Source organism: Leuciscus leuciscus (genome assembly GCF_965113295.1).
Source record: "Leuciscus leuciscus genome assembly, chromosome: 21".
Classification (NCBI taxonomy): Eukaryota; Metazoa; Chordata; class Actinopteri; order Cypriniformes; family Leuciscidae; genus Leuciscus; species Leuciscus leuciscus.
The window spans coordinates 3,077,362-3,092,830 of record NC_138745.1 but is presented as its reverse complement, the minus strand read 5'-3'; the positions used below and the strand labels follow the sequence as shown (position 1 = coordinate 3,092,830).

Sequence of the window (15,469 nt, the reverse complement as noted above, 5' to 3'; positions counted from 1 at the left end):
GATTGGCTGTGGGTTTTGATTGATTTTGACGCATCTCGCAGTCGCGTCGCGTCTAGTGTGGACAGACATTATTTGTCTCTGGAATCTTATCGCCTCGCGTCTGGTTAGGACGCGTGTTATATATATCAAAATGTAAAGACTTAAAGTAATTCAAGGCAACCGTTTTCAACTTCAAATGAATAAAAATGTATAACAATGTCTAATCTTCTATCATCGAAATGAATCTAATCATTGCTTTATTGAATGGATTTAATAAGTTGTGTTGCTGCTTTAGGTTAGTATCTGGATCTGTGAGTGATTCACTTGACCTGCAACCAGTAGCCAGTGATTATATAAATGGCTCTGTTTTAATCAAAGGCATTGTCTGTAATTATGCATTCAGGCTGTGTTTCGCTATCAAGCGAAGATTGATCAAACAATAGCAGCTCAGATTACTCACACAAACACACACCGATAATAACCAGATCACAGTCACGGCGGCGGGCGAACGGTACACAGCGGGAAACATTGACACAGAAACTCCTCAGACATCGAGAAACGCCGGAGAGATCAACGCTTCAATCAGAGAGAGAGGGAGAGTGAGTGAGTGAGTGAGTGAGTGAGTGAGTGAGTGAGTGAGTGAGTGAGTGAGTGAGTGAGTGAGTGAGTGAGTGAGTGAGTGAGTGAGTGAGTGAGTGAGTGAGTGAGTGAGTGAGTGAGTGAGTGAGTGAGTGAGTGAGTGAGTGAGTGAGTGAGTGAGTGAGTGAGTGAGTGAGTGAGTGAGTGAGTGAGTGAGTGAGTGAGTGAGTGAGTGAGTGAGTGAGTGAGTGAGTGAGTGAGTGAGTGAGTGAGTGAGTGAGTGAGTGAGTGAGTGAGTGAGAGAGAGAGAGAGACAGAGAGAGAGAGAGTGAGTGAGTGAGTGAGTGAGTGAGTGAGTGAGTGAGTGAGTGTGTGTGTGTGTGTGTGTGTGTGTGTGTGTGTGTGTGTGTGTGTGAGTGAGTGAGTGAGTGAGTGAGTGAGTGAGTGAGTGAGTGAGTGAGTGAGTGAGTGAGAGTGAGTGAGTGAGTGAGTGAGTGAGTGAGTGAGAGTGTGAGTGAGTGAGTGAGTGAGTGAGTGAGTGAGTGAGTGAGTGAGTGAGAGAGAGAGTGTGTGTGAGTGAGTGAGTGAGTGAGTGAGTGAGTGAGTGAGTGAGTGAGTGAGTGAGAGAGAGAGTGTGTGTGAGTGAGTGAGTGAGAGTGTGTGTGTGTGTGTGTGTGTGTGTGTGTGTGTGTGTGTGTGTGTGTGTGTGTGTGTGTGTGTGTGTGTGTGTGTGTGTGTGTGTGTGTGTGTGTGTGTGTGTGTGTGTGTGTGTGTGTGTGTGTGTGTGTGTGTGTGTGTGTGTGTGTGTGTGTGTGTGTGTGTGTGTGTGTGTGTGTGAGTGAGTGAGTGAGTGAGTGAGAGAAAACAAACCTGGAGACTCTGTGAGAGGAAGATGCAATAGAGCGAGAGAGAGAATAACGTAATGTGAGATGAGAGGAACTGCAAAGTAGGAAATGCCACAATGTTTCATTAAATCTAAAGAGCTAAAAACAGACTAATAGTTGAAGCCGCTGTTAAAACAGGAGAGAAAGACAGAAACTGCACCATTAAAGCTGAATAATCTCAGGTAAATTACAGCACTGTTTTTGGCTTTAGGATTGAACATCTAGGCAGAACAAACTCAAAATGGCCAACTAGACTCCCTATGAATATATATATAGTTTACAGGATGATTAGAGTTAATGAGCAATAAGCCATGCGAAGCTGTGCGTTACCATGGTAAACGAGTGTGGTTAAGAGCAGCAGGAATCCTGTGCCACACGCTCTTAGAAAATCATGGCAACTGCAATATAATGAAATACACCAAGGTTCAATAAATATTTATATTTATTATTAATAATTATAATAAATCACAAATAACAAATTATCCTATGATCACATGATCCTGAGTGGCATATCCTCACAATTAATTTTGAAATTGAATGTCATTTATTTGACATGTTTTAAATAATTATTCAATTAAACAGAAAAAATATAATAAATAAATTATTCACTTGAAATAAATAAATATATATATATATATATATATATATATACAGTACCAGTCAAAAGTTTGGAAACATTACTATTGTTAATGTTTTTGAAAGAAGTCTCTTATGCTCATCAAGCCTGCAGTTAAAAAACACAAAAAAAAAAACAGTAATATTATGAAATATTATTACAATTTAAAATAATGGTTCTCTTTTTTAATATACTTTAAAATGTAATTTATTTTTGTGATGCAAAGCTGAATTTTCATCAGCAAGTACTCCAGTCTTTGGTGTCTTATGATCCTTCAGAAATGAGTGTAATATGATGATTTATGATCAATGTTGGAAACAGTTGTGCTGCTTAATATTTTTTTTATAACCTGAGATACTTTTTTCAGGATTATTTGATGAATAAAAAGTTAAAAAGAACTGTATTTATTTAGAATAGAAATCTTTTGTAACAATATACACTACCGTTCAAAAGTTTGGGAACAATAACTTTTTTTTTTTAAGAAATTAGTACTTTAATTCAACAAGGATGCGTTAAATTGATAAAAGGTGATGGTAACGATTTATATTGTTAGAAATGTTTTTATTTTGAATAAATGCTGTTTTTATGAATAAATGCTGTTAACGTTTTACTCATCAATGAATCCTGAAAAAAGTATTCCAAAAAAATATATTAAACAGCACAACTGTTTCCATCATTGATAATAATAACTGAGTATCAAATCATCATATTAGAATGATTTCTGAAGGATCATAAGACACCAAAGACTGGAGTACTTGCTGATGAAAATTCAGCTTTGCATCACAAAAATAAATTACATTTTAAAATATATTAAAAAAGAGAACCATTATTTTAAATTGTAATAATATTTCATAATATTACTGTTTTTTTTTTTGTTTTTTTTTTTTTAACTGCAGGCTTGATGAGCATAAGAGACTTCTTTCAAAAACATTAACAATAGTAATGTTTCCAAACTTTTGACTGGTACTGTATATATATATATATATATATATATATATATATATATATTACCAAATGCCACACAAAGACAAATTAACTAAATAAAAAATAAAATGAATCTTAATTACATTTCAATTAATTTAATTAATTATGAATTTTAATTGGATTTAAATAAATAAATATGATTTTGAATTAAATTGAATTTAACTGAATTAAATTAATTAATTATGAATTTTAAATAAATAAATAAATAAATAAATAAATAAATAGTTTAAAAAAAACAAATACCACACAAAGGCAATTTAATTAAATAGAAAATAATATGAATTTTAATTATATTTAAATAGATAAATGAATTATGGATTTGATTTGAAGTAAATAAATGAATTATGGATTTGAATTTAAATAAATAAATAATAAATGGATTTTAATTGAAATGAATAAATTAATAATGGATTTGAATTAAATAAATTCAGGGGGGGTGGCGCAATGGATAAGACACATGCCTTTGGTGTGAGAGACCCGGGTTCGAATCCACTGTGAGACACCAATGTGTCCCTGAGCAAGACACTTAACCCCTAGTTGCTCCAGAGGCGTGCGACCTCTGACATATATAGCAATTGTAAGTCGCTTCGGATAAAAGCGTCAGCTAAATGAATAAATGTAAATGTAAATGTAAATGTAAATGTAAATAAATAAATGAATAATGGATTTGAATTGAAATGAATAAATTAATAATGGATTTGAATTGGAATGAATGAATGAACGAACAAAAACAAACGAACGGACGGACGAATGAACGAACGAACAAATTAATATTTGCATTGGCTTTAGACAGGATTCATTCAGAATTTCAAATCAAAACTCCATGGAATTATATTGGAAAGCATCAGTGCCGTCGAAATTTTAAAGGTACGATACACTCATTAATAAACACACAGCGCTGTGTGTCTCAACAGTCTCTGAATGTAGTCAGTGAGAAACTGCTATCCTGCTTCTCCAGCTGATGTCTGGAGCGCCAGTCTCATGAACCACGAGTCACTCGGGCGATATCTCAAAGCTGTTGACACTCGGAGGAAAAAACCGAGAGAGACATTCACAACAGGAGAGCCGGGAGCCGGGAGCATGAGAGTGTGTGTGAGTGTGTGAGATGAGGAAGAGCTGGAGGGAGCGATGAATAACAATCCAGCGTTATGTGACTGACTGCAACATGCAATCTCACAGACGACTCAAGCACTAGAACACTTCACATATAAAAGACAGAACATTCAGGCTAATAGCAGACACATGCTCACAATTTTAAATATAGTTCTACATACTCAACATGTGGGAAAATATACTAGCATTGTGCTCTGTTCACAAAAATGTAGGAACGAACCAAGCATCTGCCTTAATGAGTCAGTCATTGAATCATTCACTCAATTGATTCATTCAAAACACGGATTCAAACTGGAAAGAACTTAAAGACCGTGTTCATGACTGATTCACTGAATGACTCTTACAACAGATTTGTTCACAACGCTGATTCATTCAGGAACAAATCAAGCGAACGACTTTGTGTGTCAGTCATTAAATCATTCACTCGATCGATTCATTCAAAACATTGATTCATTCTGGAAAGAACTAAATGTCTGAACCAAACTGTTTTTATGAGTGAGTCATTTAATCATTCATTAAACAGATTCGTTCAAAGCACTGATTCATTCAGGAACAAATCACACAAAAAGTATTCTCGTCAAAGTATTGCGAGAACAATTGGAGAGCAAACGGCTCTGAGTGCTTTTGAATCGCTCTCGTGGTTCTTTGAAGCCTCTTATAAGTCAGTTACTGAATCATTCACTTGATCGATTCATTCAACAACACAGATTTATTCCGGAAAGAACTAAATGACTCTCAATGAATCATCTGGACAACTGATTCGTTCAAAACACTGATTAGAGAAGGAAACGCCACTGCTGTGTATGTCGCTAGGAAATATTTAGCTCTATTTAACTATTTAACTCTATTTAACTATTTAACTTGTATCTAAAATGCGAATGTTTCTCACATAAGTCGACACAATTAAAAATAATTAATTAATAGTAATAAACATGCATTATTGTGGACACATTAAAAAGATGCCTGATTACTTTATAACACTTCCATGAAATTTAAAGAGTGGAGGCGGGGCTCATTTGCATATTCATTGAACTGCGCATACTAAATGAGGCAAGGGTGTCGAGTTACATTGAAGATCTTTTAAGGCATGAAGAAATTTTTTTCAAGGAAAAAACATTTAAATATGTCATTTTGGTGATCAAAGATGAGTTTTAAGGGATAAAATGATTGACTACAGGGGGACTTTAAGATACGACTCTTACACTCTTCAATGGGAGTCGCAAAACAAGGATCATGAAACTAGTCTATCAGTATTTAGTAAACTTTATCGCCAAACAAGTTCAAACAACAAGGCCAAACAAGTATTGCCAGAAATCCTCACAATATTGCCAACTCATGTTATTATCACTTATCTCTGTATGCAAATCACCAATTTTCATCAATTTAGCCTGATCTAAAATAATGCCCTCTTTTGCTTGACCTACATGCCACAACAATGTTCATCGTCTCACCAAACAATTAGTAAATTAGTGAAAGTGGATAAAAAAACTTTAATGAGACTCCTATGAGCCAGAAGAGCAGATTTAGCCAGCGCTCATTATTGACCATGTGGTTGATTCATTAAAGACCTACTTAACATGCTGATGCAACCATGTGAAATTCATTTCTCCTCCCTTAATCCAATGTAATCCTATTTAGCACTGAATGTGTCAATTATCTGTGAGAGTAATGAAAGCGGTTCTGCCAGGTCTTCAACTCTGCATTACAGACATCATGAGGAAACTCGTGTTTATTCAGAGAGACACATGCCTTCACAATGAAGAGAAAACGTAATGCTTGAAACATCGGCTGCTTGATGTTAAATACATCAGGGGAATTACAAAGCTTATTGTACAGGATACGCTACTGTTCAAAAGTTAGTTTTTTTTAAAGAAATTAATACTTTTACTCAACAAGGACGCATTAAATTGATCAAAACTGACCGTTAAAAATGCTATAAATAAATATTTCAAATAATAATCCTGAAAAATAAAATATATCATGGTTTCCACATAAATCTGAAGCAGAACAACTGTTTTCAACACTGATAATAATCATAAATGTTTCTCGAGCATCAAATCATCAAATTAGAATGATTTCTGGAGGATCATGTGACACTGAAGACTGGATTAATGATGCTGAAAATTCAGCTCAATAAATTACACTTTAACATATATTCACATATAAAACAGCTGTTTTAAATTGTAATAATATTTCACAATATTACTGTATTTACTGTATTTTGATTCAATTAATGCAGCCTTCTTGAGCAAATTTTTTAATATCTTACCAACTCAACTTTTAGTGTACAAGAGTGTTTAGTCAGGTTTATGCTTATAATAACTCTTTCCACGTTTTATTTTTTTTAATTATAAGTCATTAATTTTTTAGTCTATTTAAAAAATTAAAACTTTTTTAAATTTATCAATTTATTTAAATCATTTTCTCAAAAGTTGCATGGCCCCAAAAATATTTTGTTGTATGAATATATAATATTTATGAACATTAATTTAATTTTGTTTAATTTTTTTTAAATTTTTGCAGTGTGACATGAAGGCTTTGGCTTTCCATATCTCAGGCTTTTGTTCCTGGTTCGTCATGGTGATTAGCATCAATTTACACCAATTAACCTGAGCAGCAGAGTTGAGGCATAAGTGCTTCTCTGCAAATGAACAGGTGCTGTGTTGGTGCACACACACACACACACACACACACACACACCCTCATAAAGTCCCTTATGGTTAGGAGTCCGATAGCAGACGAAAGCTTCTTGAGATGCAAATGCACGTGGGAGTGAGTCGCAACCTTTGGTCTGAGGAACTGCACATGTGAACGCGTGATTGAAGTTGATGTTGTTCGTGCACGTCTGTGTGCATGTAAAAGAGAAGAGAGGAATGAGAAATAAACGTGTGTGGGAGTGTGAGGGGGTTGTGTGTTTACACGTTCACATATTAATAAGGATCTTTAAAAGCCTGGGGTGATGTCTGTCCCCCTGCGCCTCGGCTAATGGTTATAAATGGTGCAATATTTCACGATTTATTAATAACTGGGCCTGCAGCTGTAAACCTGTAGGACAGATGGCCTCAATACTTTTGATGCTCAACTCATTAAACTCGCATCTCATTTACAAATCATTAGCCCCAAACTTTCTGTCCCCCTTATTCTCCTTCTCCTTATAATTACTGCACAGAGTCCATGTGTGTAGATCAATGTGTATTAAACACACGTACAGTAAAGCAATGCACAGCATATAAGGTTAATAATGGCTGATGCTTTCTTTCATATCTGGCAGGGTTTAAGTGGGTTATGCCAGATATGCATGGATGAATCATTCACAATAAGATCAATAACATGCATTTTTGAGCATAGATAAAGAAAATAGTGCGCATGCACATGAAGGGGGGTGTGGGGGGTGGAGGAGAGGGAAGTTAGCTAGAGGAGAGATGTCCTAAAAACGACTAACGTTAAAATGGTATATTCTTGAGAATGTTTATATGGCCGACACACGACCAAAGAGTCGACGTTCTGATGAACAAATAACAAAGAATAGGGAAAAGGAGAAGGAACGCATAGTCCCGAATTTACATTGGAAAAGCGTTCAAAAGGTGACGAGAACTCCGCCGGCAGAAGGCCTTCCGATCCGACATTCAGGAGGGTCTGTTTCTGCCGGACAGGAGGGTAAATCCAGTTTGGTTTTTCTAAATGGTTCATGACTGTTTCAGGAAGCACGGAGGGGAGGGGAGGGGGAGGGCACGGGATGAGGAGGAGGGAGGGGACGGGATGAGGAGGAGAGAGGGTCGAGCTAGCCTCCGTTTTGTTTGACAATACTTTGAACGTCAACAAGAAGTGACTCTTGAGTCAATAGAAAGAGGACTTTTACACTGTTATTATCACAAAGAAACTGTTTTAAAATTACAGTACAATGTCAAATGAGTCACATGGGTCTTACCTGTATGTTGTCAAAAGAAGCTTTATTTGTCACGTCGTAGAGCAGCAAAAGAGCTGAAAGAGAGACACGATATAATCACATTATGGAGGAAGAACAACATCAACTCAGACATTTGATTTCCTTTTCCTTTGGCTCTGCAAAATCTTCCTTTACAAGAAGACAAAGGAGTGAGAAAGCATGACTTCTTTGGTCCCACAAGCATGTGATTTTAAGCTTTCAGTGTGTGATGCATTTATGGATTCAGTGCTTTATTTAGGGTTTGGGGGAGATGAGTCTGTGAAGGGCAAACATTAAAGGATAATTATCATCTCTGCTATGAGGAAGCAGCACAGACGGAGGAACAAACACACACACACACACACACACACACACACACACACACACACACGCGCTTCTATTCAGAATGGAGAAGGTCTGAATGGAAATTTATCAGCTCTTAACAGCGACAGAGTTTCCCTGCAAGGCGCTTTTAATTCTTTGGTTATTTTTTTGCAAGACAATAGATTGAAGTCTTTCAAACCGAACGAGTGCATCCGAGACCCGCGTTGAGTGACAGGAGCCAAACCGTGGGAAGAACAATTGGAAATGACAGCAGTGCGTCGGGGTCCTGTACGATCGTGTGTGTGTCTGAACCCAACGACACACTCATTCAGCTGTGCAGATGGAAATAACCGACAGGTCGTTCACGCGCATCTCTAAAGCCAGGTGTTCTCCACTTATAATGTCTGAACAAATATATGTTTCAATAGAGCAGAAACACAAACCGCTGTAACCTTGAAACAATTTACTGCTCGTGGGTGTAATATTGAGTATCAGAGAGAGAGAGAGAGATTGAAGAAGCCGACATGTTTTATACACTGTCTGCCCCTGGTTTGAACACAGATCTGAATGGGTGTAATTGATGTAATTCGGACCGAAAGTTCGTTTGTTTTTAAAGGAGTGATTGATTATGTTTCAACATTTCAGAAATGTTGTCTACATGTTTTCACTTCTTGAGTCTCTCCATCTTTCTGACTTCGGTTTGAACAATTTTTAAAGTGCATGTGTGTTTGAGGTAAAAGGACACAAGCTCTTGAAGCTCCGCCCCCTGTGCCAGGAGCAGCAGCTCATTTGCATTTAAAGGGACAGACACAAAAACGGTGTGTTTTTGCTCACTCTCAAAAAGTGACAATTTTAACATGCTATATAAAAATATCTGTAGGGTATTTTGAGCTAAAACTGCACATACACACTCTGGGGACATCAGAGACTTATTTTACATCTTGTGGAAAGGGCATTATAACACCCCTTTAAAGACGACACTATGCAAATTATTGCAGAAGTGAAATCAGCTTCAAAAAATTAAATGTTATTTAAGTTTATACTGTAAGGCAAATGCACAAACTATTTTATTTTAATTTTTTGATTTTACAACATAAATTGGAGCCTAAAGTTACTGTAAAATCAAAGCAATGTGTGCAACCAACAATTTAAGTTGAATTTTTCACAAATTGCATGGTAAAAGTCATTTAAAAAGTAGCAATTTAATGACTCAAACTAGTCCAAAATGTCTAAAATCCTCACTTTTGAAACAACCATAATTTTGTACTTATGAAGCTTTAATGTTTTACTGTGTCAGAAATATCGACCACTTCATGTCTCCATGTACGACGTGATGTCTGTTCTTCTCCTACAGTAAATGTCAGTATAGCATATGCAAAAGCTGGAACAAAAGATGTGAAATGCTGCTTCAAATGCATATTGGCCTGAATAAACAATAAAACTGGAGCAGGGAAACAAAGACTCTTCACAAAGTGTCTTTTCAGAGCCGAGTTCGACTGACATGTGAGTGGCACTACAATAATGACTGCAATTAACAATCATTATGTCAAAACCATTTCTGAAGCCCATTATTATCTTGCTCTCAAAACCCTGTCCAAAAAAACGATAATTTATTACTGACCCACGGGAGAGAAAGCAGAAGAGTGAGCCGTGACACACAGCTCAACTACAACTAGCCACAAACCACAGCACCATTAACTCGGAAAGCCTTTTAATCACGGATATTAGCTTTGGATTTGGTTTGTTAGGTGGTTGGAAATCAATTTAGGTAAATAAGACTGAGCACTGAGACAGTTCGCTTGTTTAAACGAATAAACCTCATGCATCATTGATTTTATATGAATGGGTTTCAAAGCTCCACTCAAGAGCGTCTGTGTCGTTTTCCTTTCACATAGTGTTTGTTTGTTTTATCTGATGAATAGTGTATGAATATTCTGTAGATCTGGTGATAGTGCAGGTAAAGAGAGCTGAAGAATCATCATTTCTCATTCAGATCTCACTAAAACATTTCTAGGTCACATTTCACCCTAAAGCCAAAATAAATCATGTTTTAAATCAAGAAAATGAAGCCTATTTTTAGGACCACCCACCCAGTTATCATTACCGTAATTTTTATGAGCATTGTAACCAATCAGGTCAACGTGTGATCGTCAACGAGTGATTCTACATCCTTTAATCACCCAATACCTAAACTTAAAGTCCCCCTGTAGTCAATAACTTTATCCCTTAAAACTCATCTTTGATCACCAAAATGAAAAAAAAAATGGCTTAAAATATCTTGAATGTAACTCGACACCCTTGCCTCGTTTAGTATGCGCGGTTCTATGAATATGCAAATGAGCCCCGCCTCCACTCAGCTCAGAGATCCACTGGTTGACGATCACACGTTGATCTGATTGGTTACAAGGTAGTTTGTGACGTCAGAAACACCAGCGATTTCAAAGCGTGTGTTTGAGACTGTCTTTGGTTCACTGCAGTTTTAAGGAGGAAATACTCAGCAATGCTGTCGACTTATGAATTTACACATGCTTTGTCTTAAAGCAGATTAAAAACACCACATAGACACATAAACAACATTAAAAGCTGGATTTTTAGCCTTTGGTCCTAAAAACTGATTATTTTTTAAACAAAATATAATTTCTTAATCTTCTTTCTTTCATGTTTTGGGGATGAAGTTTGACTTGGACACATGAGATACAATCATTAACAACAAATGATGGAATAATGTTTGTATCAGACCATAGGGTCAGGAACTAATGGGGCTGAAGGCAATACTGGCACTAACATATTAAAAAAATTCTGCTTTTAATATTTATAACATATTACACAAGTCATATGTCAGCACGATTGCAAATGTGATATTGATTTTATGTTGATTACTTATAAAGCACATTAATATTTAACAATATTATTGATCTGACTGCATTGACACCATTATATGAGAACTGAATTATGGCTATATATAAATTAACTAAATTAACTTTTTACAACAAAAATGAACCATCACTGAACTTATAATCTGGACTATGACACTATTTTCTTCTAGATCTGCTGTGCAACAGAAACAATCTTTGTTGCATTATGTTCCTGTTATCACTGTAAAGCTGCTTTGAAACAATCTGTACCGTAAAAACTCTATATAAATAAAGATGACTTGACTTGACTATTAATAAGCAGAGTTTATTGAGGCAAAATTCATAGTTAATAGTGAGAATTAGACCCTAATCTAAAGCGCATGACTTCAAAGAATACCATACCGTTATAATAAAAAGGTTGCATTTCAGAAGCGCATGATAATTGTAATGCATCTGAATGCATTCGTCTCCCAGATCTCACATGAAGGTGTGTTTTCCTCTGATCTGCAGTGTGTGTTGCAGTGCCACGTCTCTCGGTGAGCTGGACGACACACAGGCACAGATGGGAGAGGCAGTGTGTGGGCGTCAGGAGTACAGTCGCTTCTACACACTGATTCACTCAGACAAATAAAACCTCACAATACGAGAGCCACCATCCCTAATGTCTGAGCCACGGACCTCTCTAGGATGTGATTATGGGTTTGCATGTGACATGTGACAAGCTCTTCAGGGGAAAATGTTGGCAGCATAAAAGTGTGCATTCATTTAAACGTCAATCAAACGTCAAAGTGCATGCTGAGTGTGTGTGTGTGTGTGTGTGTGTGTGTGTGTGTGTGTGTGTGTGTGTGTGTGTGTGTGTGTGTGTGTGTGTGTGTGTGTGTGTGTGTGTGTGTGTGTGTGTGTGTGTGTGTGTGTGTGTGTGTGTGAGAATGCATCAGAACCTCATTTAAAAAGGTCATAATAGCTGCTGTTTATGATCCAATCAGTCTCGTTTGAAAGAGTAAGAACGTGGGCTGGTGTGGGTGCGTCGCACATGCTCTCGGAAAGCGTTTTTTTGCTTAAGCATCACTGAAAAATTAACAATGCACTAAAACCCGAATGCTAAACAGCTACTCTGGATACAGGAACATGCATTTTGTTATGACCGTTTGTCATTTGGTTGTGCTTTAGATGGTCGATACTTTAGCAGTAAGTGCCTCTTTCTGTTGGTTGGTTGAAACGGCTGAAACACACAAGCTTGAATGCAAGCTTACATCATTGAAATTCAGTAGCGCATCTTTGCTAAGATATATGTCTGGTACAATGTATTATGTATTCAAGAGATATTTACTGTATGCTGAACACGTCTTTACTACAGGATAAAGTGTTACTACAGGATTTGCACAGAAAAGTCGCTTTGCATAATGTTTTCGACCCTTTAAAGTATGTTATCCCCTTTTACAAGGTCATCATTTTTTCTGCTCTCTACTAGAACAGGTTTTCCTGCTTGAATGTTGATTATTTTCCTCATATTCTCCATTGTTGCGGCTCCTCTCTTCCCAGTCTGTCAGTAACGCTCTGTTTAGTTCCTGTCTCTATGAAGCCCCTCCTTCTGAAAAGCACACTGTGCTCTGATTGGTCAGCTGGAGCAGTGTGTTGTGATTGGTCGAGCGCTTCGAGTGTGTTTGGGAAATGTCCCGCCCCTTAACTGCCAGTTTAACACACTACTAACTAACTCAACCAGGCCCCACCCCTTTATTCTGCGTATGAATTATTTAAATGAGGAATATTGTGACGTGTTCGTTCCCGGAAGAAACTCAAGACTACAATGGAGGCGTTTCAGCGAGTAAAAAAAGTTTTTTTCATGTCATCAACATGTCGAAAAAACAACACAGGAAAAACAAAACTTTTATCTTTGGCATTTTCTCTCCCATAGAAAACCATTATAAGGTACAAAAACAAAAAACATTTGCACTTTAGTTGTACTACGGATAGTACTTCTGTCTACAGGCAAGTTGATGAACCCAGAATACAAATGCAATATTCTTAACATTTCAATGGGGAAGAAAACACTCATCATAAACGTGTTGTTTTGGATTATGATGTTGTTTTGGCAATAAATAATGTTTATGACATGCTAATCATATATGAGTGATTCTCAACTGGTCAATTCTGAACGGGTCGTGGACAGCAGGAGAAACACAACACTGAATGCAACTGATAAAATGCAGCTAAACATATAATCATGCAATTATGACGGCACAATAAATGGGTTTTAGAAAAACGTTTCTATTGTAACATCAAATAGGAAAAATTCATCAACCATGTTTGCAGACGCAGGACAGATGCATGACCTCGTGACCCCAGAAAATACTCAGAGCACACCAGAAATGGGTTCATGGGTAAATCACACTTCTATTTCAATGTTGTTATTGATATTCAATTTAAATTATTTTTCCTTTTCTCAAATATAAATACGTCAAAACAACTCGGACTGCATCAACACGGGTGAATCACACTTCTGCATTTACAACATTTCTGTGTTCTCATTCATTTCTAACATGTCAGGTTGTGTTTATGCAGTTCATAGTAATATTCATAATTCATAATAATATTTGTAGAGGCATTTTAGTTTATTTGTATGATAAACCGACTGGACGCCACTTAAATGTAAAATCTAAACAAAACAAGTTGAGAAGCTGAAAGAGAGAGATAAAGTGAAGGAGAAAAAGAGTAAAATAGAGTGTCAAATGGCTGAGATGTGCCATTTTTAGAATTATATTAATAAAAGCATGAACTAATTCACAGCAGGAGTTTAGACAGAGAAACACTGCCAAACTTTTGCAACTCTAACACTTTCTTAATCTGTTTTTTGTAGTTGTTGTTGTCTTGTTTTCCTTTAAAAATATCATGAAGACATAATTTTTCTCACTCCATTTGCATCTTAATTCCCTTGTTTTATTAATCGCACCCTCATTTGATCAAATCTTGGCCATGCATTCAAAATTACTTCCCTCATTTTAACAAATCGTGGCCACAATTTACTAATTCGTCCCATTGTTTTAGTAAAAGTGGTTTAAAAGTTAGTTTAAAAGTTCATTATTTTGATTATTGGGTGTAATAGAATATGTTAGTATGCTTTAGGGCCAGATTTACTCAAAAAACCCTCTTTTGGTGTTAAAAAACTACTGTCAGGATTTACTAAAGACACGCGGTGAAAAACGTCAGCTGAAAAGGCGTGGACAGGGTTATTTTTGCATATGCATTTGTAGGAGTTTCCCTTTCAGACGCAAAATGTATGGGAGGGGAGTATTTAAATGATCATGCACAGTGATTTACTACGGTTTACGCTCGTCAATTTACTGGTATTTGCTGCATTATTTAAACCAGACGCTAATTTGCGCTACTCTTGATAGATTGTGTTCAATTTGTATGTCGTCAGTAGATCATGCTTAGTAAATCTGGCCCTTAATGTTAAAAAAAAAACATTATTTTTCACACAGCTCCTCTGAAAACACTCTGATTTCTACAAAGCCCCTCCTTCTGAAAAGCTCAGAATGCTCTGATTGGCCAGCTGACCCAGTGTGTTCTGATTGGCCAGCTGACCCAGTGCGTTGTGACTGGCCAGCTGACCCAGTGCGTTGTGATTGGCCAGCTGACCCAGTGCGTTGTGATTGGCCAGCTGACCCAGTGCGTTGTGATTGGCCAAACACCTAAAGCGTGTGTCGGAAATATAACACGCCTTACCATAATCATTGAGTGGAGGCGGGGCTAATTTGCATATTCATAGAACCAGGCAAGGGTGTCAGGTTACATTCAAGATATTTTAAGGCATGGAGAATTTTTTTTCAACAATAAATCATTTAAATATGTCATTTTGGTGATCAAAGATGAGTTTTAAGGGATAAAATTATAAACTGCAGGGGGACTTTAATAACACTATCATTTCGAGTCGGATTTTGAAAAAGTGGATGTTCAAGCCAATCGATCGGAATGAACTTGAGCAGATCTTCGTAAGTTCACACTGATTCATTTCATAATTTTGAAATTAATTTCATAATTTTAATTAATTTCTAAATTTCATCCATTTTCGGAAGGCCAAACAGAGTGGATTTTCTTTCACGTGTAAGTAAAGTGCAACTCACCATGTGCGTCTCGGTAGTAGGCGTGTGTCACACTCCTGAATCGCTCCTGTCCCGCCGTGTCCCAGATCTACAGGGCAAGAGGAGAC

General features: G+C 36.8%; 1 protein-coding gene across 1 annotated transcript in view; it reads right to left on the bottom strand.

Annotated features, from left to right (window-relative positions):
• rab26 (RAB26, member RAS oncogene family) overlaps positions 1-15,469 on the bottom strand; it is an 84,382-nt gene that overhangs the window by 32,309 nt on the left and 36,604 nt on the right. The window contains exons 3-4 of the mRNA XM_082152560.1: positions 15,384-15,450; positions 8,084-8,136 (exon numbers count right to left, since the gene is read on the bottom strand). Of these exons, the coding sequence (XP_082008686.1) occupies positions 8,084-8,136; positions 15,384-15,450 (120 nt within the window). The remainder of the gene's footprint in view (positions 1-8,083; positions 8,137-15,383; positions 15,451-15,469) is intronic.